Below are 19,868 nucleotides of genomic sequence, written 5' to 3' on the forward strand. Positions count from 1 at the left end.
GAAAGCATGGGAACTCTTAGAACAAGATCCTTCAGGATTGGTTAGCATCGTTGAGAAGAAATTCTTGCTCTGGCGGGAGCTCCTTGAGGACAGAACTATTTCTTACCTGTCTAATATGCCTAATAATACCTGGCATGTGATGGGCATTCAGAAGATGTTTATAAAAATGAGTAAGGACTTGACTTTGGGGAATTAGTCTTTCCTGATTGGTGTAGTAGAATAATGGGGGGAAAAAAAACCTCTACTGTTTTTAGCCTGTAATTGACATCTGTCATGTACTCTGTATAAGCAATATATTTGCAGCATTGTGTTCTTTGAAATAAAATGTAAAATCACAAATGAAGTCATAGTAAGCTAGTAACAGTCGTGATCGCATGATTTTTCTGTGCCTGATTGGTATTTTTAAAATTCCATTTTAGCATCTTGAAATTTGTTAGGGTCCAGGCAGTGTGCTCGGAGGGTGTGGGTACAGCTCATCAGAGGAGACCGACATGCAGAAAGTCCATAGAAGACAGATGTTCTTCCGTTATTTAACAGAGGGCCGCTATCGGCTCCAGGCCTTCAGGATTAAGATTATTAATTTATAAATGTTCAGAAAAAAGGTCATCTCTTCAGTTGTCGTCTGTGTCAGATTTTGCCTTTCATCCGTATTTCTGGTATTGACAATGACCTGCCTCATAGAGAACTTTCGGGTCTGTGCAACTGGGTTCTTTGAGAGTATATTCAAAAAGAACAAATCGGTTAAGACAGGTGAAGTCATCTCGCAGCAGACCATGTTTCACGGTGCAGATGGTGAATGAATCCGTGTGGGTTGTATTCAGCTGCTCCAGTTTCACTGTTGTAGACCTAAAACCCAAAACAAATATGTGAAGGCAGCTCTGGTTCACATTTTCCTTCCTACTGCTTGTAAACTAGCGTACATATTGATACTGTCTCATTTCGTACTGCCCATTCCGCCCCCCCCATGTCACTAGAAAACTTTTTGCCCTTTTTTTTTTGTAATATGTCATTGCCGTGAAATGTATTACATTAACTATGCTAAGCAAATCAAATTAGAATATATAGAACTTACTTGTGAGGACTGTAATGAATTGATTTAGACTCTGATTTATCTTCCCTGAATAAAATTGCTTCCATTGATAAATTGCTGTCTTGAGAATTGACTGGAACAGTGTTTGGCCTTCAAAGTCTTATCTTTATGCTCTTTTCTCTTTTTTAACACCAGATGCCTGGTAGACACCTTAGAACTTTGAAAACGGAAAAGACCTGCTTTTAGGGGATAATGCTGAGGGACACTATGAAATCTTGGAATGACAGCCAGTCAGATCTCTGTAGCAGTGACCAAGAAGAGGAAGAAGAGATGGTTTTTGGTGAAAATGAAGATGATTTGGAAGAGATGATGGATTTCAGCGATCTGCCTACCTCGCTCTTTGCTTGCAGTGTCCCTGAAGCAGTGTTTGAGGTGCGAGAGCAGAAGGTAGGCACGTATCCTACCTTCCCCTGCATTTGGTAGTGGGTTCAGTGGATGTGGATGTGGAGAAGCAGCAGATGCTGCCTGTTTGCACAGTCTGTTACTGGCCCGTGACGAGTACAGGAAGCACGCCTCAACCTTTAGACGTTGCTGCAGCATTTAATTGTATTGTACGACAGTAACTAACAGTCCACGACACGTAAGAGGTATTTCCGAACCAGTTCTTTCCCACAGATATTTTGTGAAGCAGTGGTTTATAGCGCATTCTCAATCAGGTCTTATTAAGTCCTGATTCATTCATTCATTCCTTCATTCTTGGAGCCTGTGATTAAGGAACAGCTAGTGATTTTCACCCTGGCTTCCTATTACTTGAGAGTAAATTCACACAGGTCAGAAGTATTTGAAGCTTTTTTTTCCGAGGCTGATTACATTTATGATTCCGTTGTAACAGACTTGTCAACATTTCTTGTATTACTTTCTACAGCTTGGGGAAAAATGATTGAGTTTATTTTTTAAAGGCTACTCTCCTTTAGTTCATATATTATTTACCTGGAAAGAGAGGTTTTATGTGTGGCTTTTTCCTCCCATCATGACCTCACAAAAGCCTGTAGGTTTTAGTCACACGAAAGTAAAATATTTCTGCCGTTGGTATAAATTTTGCATGTTCTGAGACTTTCTCAATACATTACTATCACCCATCCCTTAGTTTTCCATCTGTGTCCTCAAAGTATTTTCCCTCCAGTGACTTTCTTGGAGAGAACTTGATAGAGTTTGACTCCCTACATACTTGAGCGCCTCCAGTGTGTAAGGCATTGTGCTGCTTGCTTCAGGGGCTAGAGTAGGAATTTAAACAGCTTCTGCCTCAGACAGTTGATAGTCCCGCAGTGGAGATGGTAAGTAATTTGGCGCGAGACGGAATACTAGCTCCTTTGGAGGCACTTGAAAGTACATCGAGGGGTCAGAGGACAGAGGATGACAGCCAGGTCCAGTAAAAGACCTTACGGGGAGATGGCATTGGAGGAGGGCAGCGTGAGCTGGGTAGGAGGTTCCCAGGGAAGGGAAAGGGAATTCAGGCCAGAGGAAACAGAGCGAGCCAACGAGCTGACTCGGGATGAGTGTGGACACTTCAGGAAGCAGTTGTGTGGCTGGTGCGTAGATGAGGTGCGGCCACGGGGAAGAAAAGTCAAGCTGGAAAGGTCAGCTTGGGGCATCCTGCAAAGTTCAAGGGGGTTGCCTCTCTCTGGCCAATAGTCTTCTGAGCAAAGGGGTGACCATCAGAATTACATACTAGGCAGGTCAGTGGACAACATGTGAAGGGCGGAGTGGTGGAAGGAGAGCCAGAAGCAAGGGGCCAGTTAGGACGCTCCTGCAGCAAACCTGCCTGGAGATGCTGAAACCCCCGAGGGAGCAAGGGAGAGGGACCACAGCCGCCAGTTTTGTATCTTTCAGGTTGGTTTTCATTCACAAGTGCTGTCTTCTTTCTCAAGTTCAGCCACGACATAGACGTTTTGAAATCATTCTTCCTAGGTTTCTCAACTTTTTAAGAGCTCTGCGTTTTCATGGAACAATTACATTAACTCTGTTGTTTATTTGCGATACACGAAACTCACATGTGTTCCTAGTTTATCTTAAAATTCATAAGGATTGTTTCAAGAAACCTCACAATCTCTCTTCCAACTTTTTTTTTTTTTTTAAGTGTAGCCTAGGAAGTTTTTTTTAACTTGCCAAAGTGGTGAGTTCTTGTTGGTTTTCATTTTAAAAAACCATCTCGGGGGGCGCCTGGGTGGCTCCAACGGTTAAGTGTGTGACTCCTGATTTCGGCTCAGGTCGTGATCTCAAGGTCGTGACATGGAGCCCCGCATCGGGCTCTGCGTGGACAGCCGGAACCCGCTTGGAATTCTCTCTTGCACGTGCACACTCTCTCTCTCAAAATAAATACATACGTACATACATGCCATTTGGGATTATATCTAACCTAAATTAAGTTGGGAATCTTATCAGCAGAAATTCTAGTAGCAGTTCAGTAGACCTCGTGTTATATGCAATTCTCAGTCATGGTAAACTTTACATAAAAGCCTTAATGGTAATATCTGAGGCTGCAAAATACTTATTTTATATTGGAAGTTTGTACCTTTTGGCCACATTCTCCCATTTTGTCACCCCATTCCCCCTGCCTCTGGCAACCACCAATCTGTTCTCTGTGAGTTCATTTTGTTTGTTTTGTTTTGTTTTTTAAAATTCCCCTAATGAGAGAGATTATATGGTAATTGCCTTTTTCTGTCTGACTTACTGCACTTAACATAATGCCCTCAGGGTCCATCTGTGTTGTCCTAAATGGCAAGATTTCATTTTTTTTTTAATGGCTGAATGGGGCGCCTGGGTGGCGCAGTCGGTTAAGCGTCCGGCTTCAGCCAGGTCACGATCTCGCGGACCCTGAGTTCGAGCCCCGCGTCAGGCTCTGGGCTGATGGCTCGGAGCCTGGAGCCTGTTTCCGATTCTGTGTCTCCCTCTCTCTCTGCCCCTCCCCCGTTCATGCTCTGTCTCTCTCTGTCCCAAAAATAAATAAAAACGTGGAAAAAAAAATTTAATGGCTGAATAACGTCCCATTGTGTATATATGTGTATATGTACATATGTATGTAAATGCACATACAACATACACTACAATGTCTATCCATTCATCCATTGATAGACCGTCTGTTTCCATATCTTTCTTATTGTAAATAATGCTGCAATAAACATGGGATGCAGATATCTTTTCAAGTTAGTGTTTTTGTTTTCTTGGGATAAATACCCAGAAGGGGTATTGTTGGATCATATGGTACTTCTGTTTTTAATTTTTTTTCCTTTTTTTAATATTTCAAGTTTTTATTTAAATTCTAATTAGTTAACATATATAGTGTAATATCAGTTTCAGGAGTAGAGCTTAGTGATTCATCACCTACATATAACACCCAGTGCTCATCACAAGTGCACTCCTTAGTGTCCATCACCCATCTGGTCCATCCCCCACTCTCCTCCCCTCCATCAACCCTCTGTGTGTTCTCTATAGTTAAGAGTCTCTTAATGGTTTGCCCCCTTCTATTTTTTTTCTTTCTGGTTTTAATTTTTTGAGGACACTCCACACTGTTTTCCGTAGTGACTACACCAGTTACATTCCCACCAACAATGCACAAATGTTCCTTTTCTCCATACCTCACCAATACTTGTCTCTTCTCTTTTTGACAATAACCATTCTAACAGGTCTGAGGGTGATATCTTATTGTGGTTTTATCTGCATTTCCATGATGATTAACAATGTTGAACATCTTTTTGTGTACCTGTTGGCCATTTGTACGTCTTTGGAGAAATGTCTGTTCAGATCTTATGCCCATTTTTAAAATCAGATTGTGTGGGTTTTTTCTGTTGGGTTTATGAGTTCTTTATATATTTTGATATTAGCTCTTTACCAGATAAATGATTTGCAACTATTTTCTCCTGTTCAGTCGGTTGCCTCCCCCCGCCCCCCCCCCCCGACTTTGTTGATGGTTTCCTCTGCTGTGCCAAACTTTTTAGTTTGATGTAGTCACACTGCTTTTTGCATTTCTTCCTTTTGGTTTTGGTGTCAGATTCAAAAAATCATTGCCAAGGGGTGCCTGGGTGGCACAGTAGGTTAAGCGTCTGACTTTGACTCAGGTCATGATCTCATGGTTTGCGATTTAGACCCCACATCAGGCTCTGTGCCAACAGCTCAGAGCCTAGAGCCTGCTTCGGATTCTGTGTCTCCCTCTCTCTCTGCCCCACCCCGACTTGTACTCTGTCTCTCAAAAATGACTATAAACATTAAAAAAATTTTTTTAATAAAAAAAATTCATTGCCAAGACCTATGCCAAAGGGCTTATCACCTATTTTTTTCTTCTAGGATTTTTTTATGGTTTCAAGTCTAACATTCAAGTCTTTAATCTATTTTGAATTAATTTTTGTGTATGGTGTAAGGTAATGATTGCGTTTCATTCTTTATTTGTAGCTGTCCAGCACCATTTATTGAAGAGACTGTCCTTTTCCCATTGTATATTCTTGGCTCCTTTATCGGAAATTGACCATATATGTGTGGGTTTATCTCCCAGCTCTCTATTCTGTTTTCATTGATCTGTGCGTCTGGTCTTATGCCAGTACCATAGTATTTTAATTACTGTGGCTTTGTGGGTTTTGTTTTTTGTTTTTTGTTTTTTAATGTTTATATTGTTGGGAGATAGAAAGAGGGAGAGAATGAGCGGGGGAGGGCAGAGAGAGAGGTGGGGGGACAGAGGGTCTGAAGTGGGCTCTGTGCTGACAGCAGAGAGCCCGATGAGGGGCTCAAACTCACAAACTGTGAAATTGTGACCTGAGCCAAAGTTGGATGCTTAACGGACTTAGCCACCCAGTCACCCCTAAATACTGTAGCTTTTGTAATATGGTTTGGAATCAGGGAGCATGATCCTCCAGCTTTGTTCTTTCTCAAGATTGCTTTGGCTATTCAGGGAGTTTTGTAGTTCTGTACAAGTTTTAGAATTCTTTGTTCTATTTCTTTGAAGTATGCCATTGGAATTCTAATGCAGATTGCATTGAATTTATAGATTGTTTTAGGTAGGATGGACATTTTAACAATAATGATTTTTCCAGTCCGTGAGCTTGAAATATCTTTCCATTTATTTACTAATTCTTTATTTCTTTCATTAATGTCTTATAATTTTTAGTATACAGGTCTTTTACTTGTTTGGTTAAATTTATTCCTAGGTATTTTATGCTTTTGATGCAATATAGATGGGATTGCTTTTCTTTCTTTCTTTCTTTCTTTCTTTCTTTCTTTCTTTCTTTTTTGATGGGATTGTTTTCTTAATTTCTTTTTCTGATAGTTATAAATGTAAGAGATGCAACATATTTTTGTGTATCAATTTTATTTAAAAAAAATTTTTTTTAATGTTTATTTATTTTTGAGATAGAGAGAGACAGAGCTTGAATGGGGGAGGGTCAGAGAGAGGGAGACACAGAATCCGAAACAGGCTCCAGGCTCTGAGCTGTCAGCACAGAGCCCGACGCGGGGCTCGAACTCACGGACCGTGAGATCATGACCTGAGCCGAAGTCGGCCGCCCAACCGACTGAGCCACCCAGGCGCCCCTGTGTATCAATTTTATATCCTACAACTGAATTTGTTTACTTATTTGTTTACTGAATTTGTTTATTAGTTTTAACAGGGTTTTTTTTGTTGTTTTTTTGGAGTCTTTAAGTTTTCTATGTATATCATGTCATCTGCAAATAGTGACAGTTTTACTTCTTTTCTAGTTTGGATGCCTTTCACTTATTTTTCTTGCCTAATTGCTCTGGCTAGGACTTCCAATACTTTGTTGAATAAAAGTAGTAAGAGTGGGCATTTTTGTCTTGTTTTTGATATTAGAAGAAAGGCTTTCAGCTTCTCATCTGGAGTATATAGGACAAGCTGTGGGCTTGTCATATATGGCCTTTATTATGTTAAGATATGTTGCCTTGGGGCACCTGGGTGGCTCAGTCAGTTTAGTGTTGAACTTTGGCTCAGGTCATGATCTCACGACTCATGAGTTAGAGCCCCGCGTCGGGTTCTGTGCTGACAGTTCGGAGCTTGGAACCTGCTTCAGATTCTGTCTCTCTCTCTCTGTCTCTCTCTCTCTCTCTCTCTCTGCCCCTCCCCTGCTTGTGCCCTGTCTCTCTTTCTCTCAAAAAAAAAAAAAAAAAAACCATTAAGAAAAAAAAAAGATACGTTCCCTTAATACAGAGCTACAGTAACCAAAATAGTGTGGTACTTACATGTCAACTATATCTCAATAAAATTTTTTTTAAAGCCAGTGTGGTTCTGGCATACAGACAGACATTGACCAACATTAATGGAATAGAGAGTCCAGAAATGAACCCTTATATGTATGGTCAAATGATTTTCAACAAGGGTGCCAAGACCATTCAATGGGGAAAGGACAGTCTTTTCATCAAATGGTGCTGGGAAAAGTGGATATTCACAAGTAGAAGAATGAAGTTGGGCCCTTATCATATACCTTATACAAAAATTAATTCAAAATGGATCAATGACCTAAATGTCAGAATTAAAACTATAAAACTCTTAGAAGGAAATAGAGGGAAATCTTCTTGACATTGGATTTGGCAATAATTTCTTGGATATAACACCAAAAGCACAGGTAACAATAGAAAAAATATATAAGTTGGATTTTATCAAAATGTAAAATGTGTACATCAAGAAACACCCATCAATGAAAAGGCAACCTACAAAATGGCAGGAAATATTTTCAAATCATATTATCTGATAAACGATTAATATCTTAAATATGTAAAGAAATCCTGAAACCCAACCATAAAACTCAAAAACAAGCAACCCATTTGAAAAAAAAGCAAAGGACTTGAATAGACGTCTCTCCAAGGAAGATATATAAACGGCCAACAAGCACATGAAAAGATGCTCAACATCATTAATATTAGGGAAATACAAATAACAATCACAACGAGCTAGGGCTTCACACCCATTAGGATGGCTCCTGTCCTAAAAACAGAGAGCAAGTGACAAGGATGTGGAGAACTTGGCACCTTTTGCACTGCTGGTGGGAGTGTGAAATGGTGCCACTGCTGTGGAAAACTGTGTGGTAGCTCCTCAAAAACTTATGCACAGAATTACCATATGATCCAACAATTCTGCTTCTGGATAGATACACAAAGAATTGAAAGCAGGGACTCGAACAGGTATTTGTACACCAGTGTTAATAGTGGCATTATGCACAATAGTCAAAAGGTAGAAACAACCCAAGTGTCCATCTACGGATAAATGAATAAATAAAATGCAGTATAGGGGCACCTGGATGCCTCAGTCGGTTGAGCGTCTGACTCTTGGTTTCAGCTCAGGTCATGATTTCACTTGCGAGTTGGAGCCCCACTTTGGGCTCCATGCTGACAATGCAGAGCCTGCTTGGGATTCTCTCTCTCTCCCTCTCTCTCTGACCCTTCCCCTGCTCATGCTCTTTCTCTCTCTCAAATAAACTAAAAAAAAAATGCAGCGGAGGGGCGCCTGGGTGGCTCAGTTAAGCGTCCGACTTCAGCTCAGGTCATGATCTGACAGTTCGTGGGTTTGAGCCCCGTGTCAGGCTCTGTGCTGACAGCTCAGAGCCTGGATCCCGCTTCGGATTCTGTTATCTCCCTGTCTCTCTGCCCCTTCCCTGTTCATGCCCTGTCTCTCTCTGTCTCTCAAGAATAAATAAATGTTGAAAAAAATTTTTTTAAATGCAGTATATACTGACAATAGAATATTCTACAGCCTTAAAAGTAAATGAAATTCTGATACTTGGTATAACTTGCACGGCCCTTGAAAGACATACTGAGATAAGAGGCACAATAGGACACATACTGTATGACTTCCTTACATGAGCTAGCGAGTGTGGTCTGGCTCCCAGAGAGTAGAATAGCAGTTGCCAGGGCTGGAGGGATGGCGGTTGGGAGTTCTAGTTTAATGCATACACAGTTTTAATTTGAGCTCATGGGGGAGTTCTGGAGGTGGAGAATGGTGTTTCCCAACAGTATAAATATACTTAATGCCACTGAATTGTACACGTTTTAAAAAATGGTTAAAATGGTAAATTCTGTGTTTTGTATATTTTACCACAATAAAAATGCGTTAAAAAAAGTTAAAAAATAACCCATTGTTCTTGAGTTTAACATTCTTTGTAATATGCTTGTGCGTGTGTGTGTGTGTGTGTATGTATACATATATATACACACACACATATACACACACACACGCACAAGCATATATATGTATCTACACACATAGATACATGTGTGTAATATGTATGCATATATGTACGGGACACCTCTTTTGTCCTACTTCACATTGTCTTGGCCCCCCGCTTTTCACTCCAGCTCTTGCTAGAGCACCTAGCTGTGCACAGGTGTAACCTCACTATTACACCGTAGGTACCTTGCATTCCGTCGCAGTGTTTCTCTGCTGCCTGTGTGAAGTTGCTCAGCAGTACCGATGCCTGGGCAGAAATGGAAGCGTGAGGGAGTTAACACCCCACAGGAAAGCCCTTGACCAGGGGAAGACTAAAGCCAGTGAATAAGTCCCCCTTCCTCTGACGCTGAGAGGGTCTTCTCACTGCCCTCCCAGAGGGCTCCTGGCCACATCATACCCTGCTTGGCCACACAGGTGACCGGCTTGACGACACAGCCTGGACAGAAGGGAGACTGGCTTTCCGTGCTTCCCTGTTTCACTGTTCCCCCTCTGTCCTGTGCAGTCACTTCCCAAAACAGACTCTCTGTGTGCCCTTACCTTGGCCTCTGCTCTCCCGAGGAGTCCAGGTAAGACACAGGTGAATAACTTTCAGGTTTGGTTATTTATCTTGTGTGAAGGCACTAGCCCAAGCTCTTAAACAAAGGGTGATTTTTAGGCTTTACAAAGAGGATAAAGACTAATAGGAAACCCATGTGCCCACCCAATTTAGCTAATAAAATTTGATTAATATAATTGAACTCCTTGTGTCTCCTCCCACAGATAACCATTATCCTAAACTCAGTGTTTATGATTTCCCATGTAATTTCAACTGTTTATTAAGCCTAACCATATGAAATTGCTGTATTTGTAGGTCACGTGATCAAATATTGCTATTTCCTGTGGTTCAAAATACTGTGTATGCATGTATACTATGATTTACCCTTAAACGATGCTAGAGTTAAGAGCCCTGATCTTCCATGGAGTTAAAAATCATGTATAACTGGGGCGCCTGGGTGGCGCAGTCGGTTAGGCGTCCGACTTCAGCTCAGGTCACGATCTCGCGGTCCGTGAGTTCGAGCCCCGCGTCGGGCTCTGGGCTGATGGCTCAGAGCCTGGAGCCTGTTTCCGATTCTGAGTCTCCCTCTCTCTCTGCCCCTCCCCCGTTCATGCTCTGTCTCTCTCTGTCCCAAAAATAAATAAACGTTGAAAAAAAAAAATCATGTATAACTTCGGACTCCCCCAGAATTTAACTATAAGCCTTGCCAATAACAGAGTCAATTAACACATACATTGTATGTTATGTATTACATACTATATTATAATAATGCAAGCTAGAAAAAAGAAATATGAAAATCATAAGAGAGAATACATATACTCTGTTATACTATATCAACAAAAATATATTATAAGTGGATCTATACATTCAAACCTGGGTTGTTCTGTATTTTTAAATTGTACTGTTTGCAATTGACATGATTGTCCATGTAGAAAGGAATCACCTAGAAACCATTAGAACTAATAAGTGAGTTTAGGAAGATTGGAGGACATAGGGTCAATATATAAAATCAACTGTACATCTATATGCTAGCCATAAACATTTGGAAACTGAAATTTAAAAAACATTACCATTAAAAAAATAAAATAAATAAATAAAAAACATTACCATTTACAGTAGTACCATGAAATATTGAAGTATAAATCTAAGGAAGTACGTGCAGGATCTGTGTGCTAAAAAACTAAAACACAGTGAAATACATAGTATTTTACATTATTTTTAATTTCATATAAATGGCATATTGTAAAAGTTCTTTTTTCCCCCTCAACATTATATCTGGAGGATTAATCCACGTTGAAATACGTATTGTTTCACTTGCTATATAGTGTCCCATTTTAGAAGATTACCACAACTTTTTTACCCCTTCTTATGTTGGACCTTTCGGTTATTTTTGATAGGTTGCCGTTGCAACAGCGATGCTGAATGTTCTGTGCGTGTGGGGGGTGCAGGGTGGGTTCCCCAGGGTGTCTAGCTGGGACTGATGTTGCTGGCTTGTAGGGTTGCGTTTCTTCAATCCTAGCAGATCCTGTCACGTGGTCTCCAAAGTGCAGTCAGTACCTGTTTTCATTCCTGCCAGCCGCGTAAAAGAGTTCCCGTGGCACCATAGCATTACCAATGCATTCTGTTTTCAGAATTTAACATCTTTGCCAGGCTGGTCATTAACATTGTTGTTACTTTTTAACGAATTTCTGGATAAGCTATAAATGAACGCTTTTCAAATTGATTGCTTAGTGGAGGACCAGGCTTTTCCTCCAAACTATCACAGACTGATGTTTTGGTAAAATGCAGTAATAAGGTCACAGCAATGTAAACTTGCTGAAGTGTTTCTAGACACTCCCTGGACTGGTAGCAAACTTCGTGGACTCACGCTGGGTCCTCGGACCACACACCACAGTACCTTATAACATTTCGGGATTTTCAAATGTCGTAGAAGCTTTTGAGATGAAAGAGCTGTCTCCAGTTACCTTTAAGTATATTTGTAGTTTCTACTGTGAATACATTGTCTCAAAACCAAGAGTTAAAAAGGATTTTGAGTCCTTTCATTAGGTCATTAGGTATCCTAATTATCGGCAATATTAAGATACCAGCGAGTAATGAGGTGGTTCTCATGAGGCTGTCATGTTCTTAGAGATCATTGGTTTACAGGTTCCACGTTCTCTGTTGCTTCACGTGTGCAGTAAGCATTGAGCATTGTGCCAGCCACAGTTACAATTACAGGGTCTAGGGAGACCACAGTGAACAAGATGACGTGCCAGCCCTTGGGGAGCATAGGGAGAGAAAGATACTAACATGCAAACAAGTGCATAAGAAATTTGGGTAATAACAAGTACTATGAACAGAATAAAAAGTAGATAGGGGGGCGCCTGGGTGGCGCAGTCGGTTAAGCGTCCGACTTCAGCCAGGTCACGATCTCGCGGTCCGTGAGTTCGAGCCCCGCGTCGGGCTCTGGGCTGATGGCTCAGAGCCTGGAGCCTGTTTCCGATTCTGTGTCTCCCTCTCTCTCTGCCCCTCCCCCGTTCATGCTCTGTCTCTCTCTGTCCCAAAAATAAATAAACGTTGAAAAAAAAAATTTAAAAAAAAAAAGTAGATAGGGAGTTGTCGGTGGTCGTTTTTAACTAGAGTGGTCAGGGAAGACCTATCTGAAGAAATGACATTTGAGCTGAGACCTGAATAATGAGGAAGAACAGTGTGATAATGAGTCCACCTTGGCTTCCTATAATTTAGTTGAAATCTCTCCTAACAATTTAACTAACTAATCTCTAATGTGTACGTATAGACAGAGTGCCATATAGTTTACCTTTATAAAAAAAATTTTTTTTAACATTTATTTATTTTTGAGACGAGACAGAGCATGAACGGTGGAGGATCAGAGAGAGGGAGACACAGAATCTGAAACAGGCTCCAGGCTCTGAGCTGTCAGCACAGAGCCCGATGCGGGGCTCGAACTCACGGACCACGAGATCATGACCTGAGCTGAGGTCGGCCGCTTAACCGACTGAGCCACCCAGGCGCCCCAGTTTACCCTTATCAAAATACACTGGCACCTATCCTTCATCAGAGGTCCCCGCCCCCCCCGCCGCCCCCGCCCCCCATAATCTCATTTCAGTTGGGAAAGATCTGCCATTCCCTAAGTCAAGGCAGGACTCAAGGCTCTTAGGTCCGAAGAAACAGCTGGATTACCCATGTGAGTGTGTTCCCGATCTGTCCGAAGCAGGGCTCCCAGGGGTCGGGATGACTCAGGAATGAGCCCTGGGGAGGGTCACACGTGTCATCTCCACACTGCCTGGCACGGAGCCCAGCTTTCGAGCCTTGCTGTCCATCAAATATGAGCTGAGTGAGACTGGGAGGGTCACCTACAGGGTCAGGATACCAACACTCGCCAACATTTATGTCGAAGCCTCATAAATTGATTTTAGTAACCATGTCCTTTCTGTTTCTTTTATTTCCTCCTCTGATTTACATTCCATTTTTACAAATTTTATAGGTGATACAAGGGCAGCAGGACATGCCCGTAACATATGTGTGTATGTGTGTGTGTAAATAAGCGGGTAAACAAGTTCAGCGTGTTTGAAGTGCGTAGCAAAGTATTTTTACTGGTTTGGGAGTACAAAGAACTCTTTTCTTCCTGAACTGTTTTGAGAGTAAGTTGCCAACAGTGATGCCCATCACCCCAGGACTAAGATATGTGCTTCCTGCAAGCAAGGGCCTTCTCCTAGGAGAAAATACAAAATTCAGGAAATTAACGTTGGTTTATTATACCCTTCTCATCCTCAGACTCCATTCACAATTCTCTGGCTGTTCCAATAATGTCCTTTACGTCAAAAACTTCAGCTCCTAGGGGCGCCTGGGTGGCGCAGTCGGTTAAGCGTCCGACTTCAGCCAGGTCACGATCTCGCGGTCCGTGAGTTCGAGCCCCGCGTCAGGCTCTGGGCTGATGGCTCAGAGCCTGGAGCCTCTTTCCGATTCTGTGTCTCCCTCTCTCTCTGCCCCTCCCCCGTTCATGCTCTGTCTCTCTCTGTCCCAAAAATAAATGAACGTTGAAAAAAAAAAATTAAAAAAAAAAAAAAACTTCAGCTCCTTTTGTCGCATTGCACTTACCTGTCCGGCCCCTTTAGTCTCCTTGAGTCTGGAAGAATTTCTAGTCTCCTCTGGTCTTTGTTGGTGTTCGCACTCAAAGATTCCAGGCTGGTTATTTTGTTGCATGTCTCATTTCGGTTCCTGAGATGTGTCTTTGGGATTAGATCCAGGTTGTGCATCTTCAGCCAGAATACCATGGAAGTGATGCTCTGTTCTCACTGCGTCCTGTCCGGGGGAGAGATTTCCATTTGTCCCATTACCGACAAAATTCACTTTGAGCCCTTGATTAAGGTCATCTCCCAGGTGTGTCCACTGTCAAGTAATTCTCTTTCTCCTTATAATTATTTTGTGGGAGGTATTTGTAAGTGTTCTGTTTCCCTATCAGTGTTCTAAGATATTCATTTATTCATATCAGTACAATTCATAGTTTCCTATCTTTTTGTTGTTGTTGTTGTTGTTGTTACATTTTTATTTATTTTTGAGAGGCAGAGAGAGACAGAGCGTGAGTGTTGGGGGTACAGAGAGAGACACACACACAATCCGAAGCAGGCTCCAGGCTCTGAGCTGTCAGCACAGAGCCCGACGTGGGGCTTGAACTCACAAACTGAGATCATGACCTGAGCCGAAGTCGGACGCTTAGCCGACCGAGTCACCCTGGCGCCCCATGCTTTCCTATCTTCTTCCTTGGTCTAATCTGTCAACTGCCATTACTTTGACTTGTCCCAGGTTTGGGCAGTGGTTGCCCCTTCAAGATGGCCTCTGTGTCTTTTTGACATGTGCCCACCATTCTTTGCGTACGTCCTTAAACTCTCTAGCACAAGATATTCCAGAATTATCTCCTTGTACTTTGCCTGCCCCGGCCCTAGAATCCGCCATTTCTCCAAGGAGCCCTGACTCCTTCCAGTGGAGAACAGTGTTTAGAAACCAGGATATGTGAGTTAGCTGTCGCTGTTCCTGGGCTGCTTGCTGGACAGAGCTAGGAAATCCCTAGATGCATGCATATGTGTGTTTACAGTTCTACTTCCAACCCCAGTCCGGCACTAAAGAATTTGTTTCTAGTTTTCTCCCATTCCAAATTTGTAACTCTTCTTTGACAGAGAGAAAATTAGCTTCTGTTATCTTATTTTTACCTACTCAGTCACTCCCTCTGTACTTAACTGCCAGCGTCCACCCTCTTCCCCATGTGGACGCCCTCCTTACCCCCACTGTCCTCCAACACCTTGCACCCAGACCCACCATGTGAAAGTGCTCTTCACCCCATCCAGGTTCTGATGGTCCCACTACTCAGGATCCAGTATGCTGTGCTGGGCCACCTTCCCACATAGACACATCCTCACCGCACTTGGGCTCCGTGACCTTGTGCTGGAATACCTCCCCGCACAGACCTCCCTCCTCACCCTTCTCTCCCCGTTCTCCCCCCACTTGGGCTTCGACACCCTGTCAGTCTGCCCCTGTGCTGAGATAACTTTCCTCCTCCCCTGCTCTGGGCAGTCTTCCTGCGTGGATACCCTCCTCAGCCCCCTGAGCTTCCACACCCTGTGCTGGGCTGCCCCTCATGGGCATTCTTTCCGAACCCTGTTGGGTTCTGGCCCCCCATGCCAGGCTTGCCTCCCGGGTGACCACCTTCCTCACCCCACTGGAACTCTGACACCCTACCCTGCTCAGGGCTACTGTGGCTCCCGGCTTCCCATCAGCATGGACACACCAACTATACTTGGCTTTGCCTAAAAGCTTCTTGTCTAAATGTTCAGGAAGAAAGCTACATTTCTCTTTTTAAAGGACAAATAATACGTGTAAGTTTCTTCCCACTGTTGTTTGTGACATTCTTTCAAGCTCACATGTCTTTGGAAAGATGGGTCTCTAGCCTTAAAAATTACCTTCACCCTCTAATGTCCTTGAAGAAAACACCATGAGAAAACAAGCTTGTATCCTTGAATAAATCACACAATCAGTATGTGGTCCTTGTAGCCTCAGCACCTAGGGTAGGACTGGCCTTACTGAATGAGTGAGTGTGGATGAACAGTGAGGAAGATTTCAACAGACAGACACACACACACACACACACACACATACACACACCACACACACCCCTAGATGGAGTCCACAGAAATAGATCCCGAAGTCACTGCCAACCACTGGCACATGGGCAAGCTTGAGGATGGAACATTCTTGATCTTTGTGCATAGCTGACCTTGATTAAAAAGAATCATGTCTTTCTGCTTCACATTTTCCTTTTATACTTTAATAACATCATATCATCCATTTCTGTTTGTTTGAAGTGGTTTTTCATTCCCCTGGTCTAGCCAGGCACCATGAGTACATAACAAAGCATTTTCTTTTTTCTTTTAAAATTTTTTTTAACATTTATTCATTTTGGGGAGACAGAGCATGAGCAGGGGAGGGGCAGAGACAGAGAGAGGGAGACACAGAATCTGAAGCAGGCTCCAGGCTCTAAGCTGTCAGCACAGAGCCCATCTCAGGACTCGAAATTGTGAACCACAAGATCATGAACTGGGCCAAAGTTGGACACTTAACTGACTGAACCACCCAGCTGCCCTGCAAAACACTTTCAAGGCCATCACCAAAGAGTTAATTTTTTTTAAGTTTATTTATTTTTGAGAGAGAGAGAGAGAGAGAGAGCATGAGCAGGGGAGGAGCAGAGAGAGCGGGAGACAGAATCCCAAGCAGGCTCCGCACCATCAGCTCAGAGCCCCACGCAGGGCTCGATCTCATGAACCGAGAGATCATGACCTGAGTCGAGATCAAGAGTCAGACACTTAACTGACTGAGCCACCTGGGCGCCCCACCAAACAGTTAAATTGTAAGAAATAGCAAACAAAACAAAAAAATAAGATTAAAAGCCACTGAAGTGAAAACAGTGTATTTTCTCAACGTGGAGAATTCTGCTATAACTACAAAAAAAAAAAAAAAAAATCCCTGCTATCTTCTCCCTCCATTCAAGTCCCAGGTTCATAGCAGAGTAATACAAGTTCCTCAGTGTCCTAACAGAGAAGCAGTTTCTCTGCTTCGAAGGGTCAGGGGGCATAGGTCTAGTTCTGAAGATCCTGAGAAGACGGGGCACTGATGTCATCAATCAGTGGTACACTGTTGCCCAGAACACCCAGGTCTCTGGGGAGGGCATGTCTCCAGGTGGCTGCTCCAGCAATGTGATGCATCTGAACAGTTCCTAATGGACGGTTAGGAAGGGCAGATTCTAATTTTCCATTGGCAGCCTCCACGGTACCTGCCATCTAGTTCATACTGTGTCACTGCTTGTGCGTTCACCTCCTTCTTGGGGAATCCGCATCGTACAGAAGAGCAGCTGGTTTTTTGCGACCACAGAATAGCAAGTGGAATATTGTCAAAGCCCTACCCTGTTTGTGTTAATAACAGTAACAGTACTCTATTCTCGTTAGAGTACTTGTTAGAGAACTATTCCTGTTCTAAGAGCTTTAAGTATTCACTCTGTCCTCCATAATACCCCAATGAAGTGAGTACTTTTATTATCCTCAATTAACAGGTAAGGAAAGTAGGCACAGCGAAGGTAAGCAAACTGCCTGTCAAATCCAGACAGTCTAGCTCTAGAGCTCTGTTACTTGAGGAGATAAATGCCTGGTAGAAGCCATCAGACCTTCCTGAAGTTGTCCCTCCAGGTTAGGGATTCCTCCTGAGGTCTTCCCTTTGTGGTCTCGTGTTTGGAGAAGTGACCAGTCTCTGTTAACTGGATGAAGAAGGAGTATTTTATCCATGATAAAGGCCAGTGAGCAGAGAGCTTCTGTTCCTCAGGAATGGATATAGAGGAGGGTTTGGTACGTTCATCAGAGCTAGTGCTCCATCACCAAAGTCATAGGAAAGGGACCACAGCGTTGACTTCGATAGAAGCCTGAGACGAGATACGAAGTTCAAGCTGAGCCTGGGCTTCCCTCATCTTTCCTACTTCATCAATGGGGAGAAGAGAAAAGAGGAAGTAGAGATTCAGCTGGACACCCCGGAGGGCAGAATCATGGATTTCCTTGTGCGTGAATATACGATACTGACCTTGCCAGCTGAAGCCTGGGTTCTTGGAACGGCAGTCTGGGTGACTGATGCGGTTTTCCTTGTGCCTGAGGAAATTCACATGGTTTTCAGGGAAAGAAATCACTTTTGTGGTCTTTCTCACCTCTAGTGTCGGATCAGAAACTGTGTTTGAGCCCAAGGGCCTGGATGAGCTTACAAACCACGGGCCACCTTGAGTCCTCACGTTGGGTAATGCCCACCTGTAACCTGACTGCCTCTTCAAGATGCACAGTAAAAGGCAGCACAGTAATGGTCAGGGTAGGAGACAGGCTGAGCAAGACCGCATTCTCTGCTTTTCTCCTTGTGTCTGCTCGCTCCCCAAGCTGGTTGCATCTGCCCTTTTCCTCCAGGAGGCCTCACAGTCTGCTCCTCTGTCTCCTCTGCTCTTTTCTGTAAACAACCAGGCTTCAGGCTGAAAAGAAAAGGCCCTTGCTGCTGCCCAGGGACTGTCAGGAGCTGGGATCTCGCTGGAAGTTCTCACAGTGAGGGCTTCAAAGATTGCGCCTTTCCGATAAACATTCCCCAGAAAAGCCAAATAAAAAGTGCTTTTGTTTCCCGATGGGCTACCGGTACCATGTGAGTAGCACCGATTGAGTGCAGCACCTCTGGAACTCCAAAACTGAGTGAATGAGAGAGCGTGGCTGGGTCGCACCTCCTGGTAGAGGCCCTGACTGCCACTCATCAGTTTAACTGTTCGTGTTCCAGTTGGCTGTGGTGGTGTGGTTGTGGATCTCATTCCCCTCCTTCAGTGGCAAACCGTTTTCTAGTCGTTTTCAGGGTGGTGATTGGCCACCAAACTGCTGAAAAAAAATGGCCTCTGCATTGGGCACACATCTTCTGTAAAGACACAGTCACACATCTTTTTTTTAAAGATTTTTTTTTTCAACGTTTATTTATTTCTGGGACAGAGAGAGACAGAGCATGAACGGGGCAGGGGCAGAGAGAGAGGGAGACACAGAATCGGAAACAGGCTCCAGGCTCTGAGCCATCAGCCCAGAGCCCGACGCGGGGCTCGAACTCACGGACCGCGAGATCGTGACCTGGCTGAAGTCGGACGCTTAACCGACTGCGCCACCCAGGCGCCCCATTCTGCTCTTCTCTCTTAATGGGTTTTGTGTGGCTCCTGCCCAGCTGCAAAGTACTCTTCTTGAGTTCCCAAGAAAGCTGTCGGTTACATGTTGTCCTCACATATTTTAGGTGCAAGGTATTTGTAGCCATTAAAAAACAAAATTTTTTTTTAATGTTTTGTTTATTTTTGAGACAGAGCATGAGAAGGGGAGAGAGGTAGACACAGAATCCGAAGCAGGCTCCAGGCTTTGAGCTGTCAGCCCAGAGCCCGACGCAGGGCTCGAACTCACGGACCGCGAGATGGTGACCTGGCTGAAGTCGGACACTTAACCGACTGAGCCACACAGGCGCCCCTGTTTGTAGCCATTTTTACTGCTGACTCATTGCGCCAGTGATTTCAGTGTATGAAGGCAGCGTCTGTATTTTGTGGAAAACTGCTATAGCAGGAAGAGCCTCAGGCACAATTACTTGTGTTACTCCTACAGATGTGGTACTGCCCGAGGGGACACGAAGAGACCACTGGAAAAATAGAATGGTCAATGGCGATTTGGATTTTATGGGGTCTTCATTTGCTTATCAGAAGTAAATGTGGAAGACCACCGTTTAACAGGATGGTGTTAATTTTATTTGAGAATTCAGAAGGGTACAAAAGTGAATTATTTCTAAAACAATTCTAAGGAGAAAAGTAATCATTTTGTTTCTGAATAAATTCTACTTGTCACAAGTTATTTTTAGGCCGTGCTGATTCCGACCTCCTGTCTGCAGTCTTCTAAACCCCTTTTGTGCTAATGCTAGGATGTCAGGAATCTGCCTATTGGTACCTGTGGATTCACACAAGGGCGGAGCTACCAGCCAAGGGCGGAGCTACCAGCCAAGGGCGG

At 43.4% G+C, this 19,868-nt stretch overlaps 1 protein-coding gene across 3 annotated transcripts in view; it reads left to right on the forward strand.

Moving 5' to 3' along the window:
• Positions 1 to 1,225: 1,225 nt before the first annotated feature.
• RCAN3 (RCAN family member 3) overlaps positions 1,226 to 19,868 on the forward strand; it is a 31,366-nt gene continuing 12,723 nt past the window's right edge. For 2 of the 3 annotated variants that reach the window (XM_040465098.1, XM_040465089.1), the window contains exon 1: positions 1,226 to 1,477. In XM_040465098.1, the coding sequence (XP_040321032.1) occupies positions 1,283 to 1,477 (195 nt within the window). In that variant the 5' untranslated portion in view covers positions 1,226 to 1,282. Of the gene's footprint in view, positions 1,478 to 19,499; positions 19,523 to 19,868 lie in introns of those variants that run through there. The other variant, XM_040465114.1, reaches the window with a different exon arrangement.

This window comes from Herpailurus yagouaroundi, unplaced genomic scaffold, assembly GCF_014898765.1.
Source record: "Herpailurus yagouaroundi ecotype Mexico unplaced genomic scaffold, PumYag 77, whole genome shotgun sequence".
NCBI classification, from domain to species: Eukaryota; Metazoa; Chordata; class Mammalia; order Carnivora; family Felidae; genus Herpailurus; species Herpailurus yagouaroundi.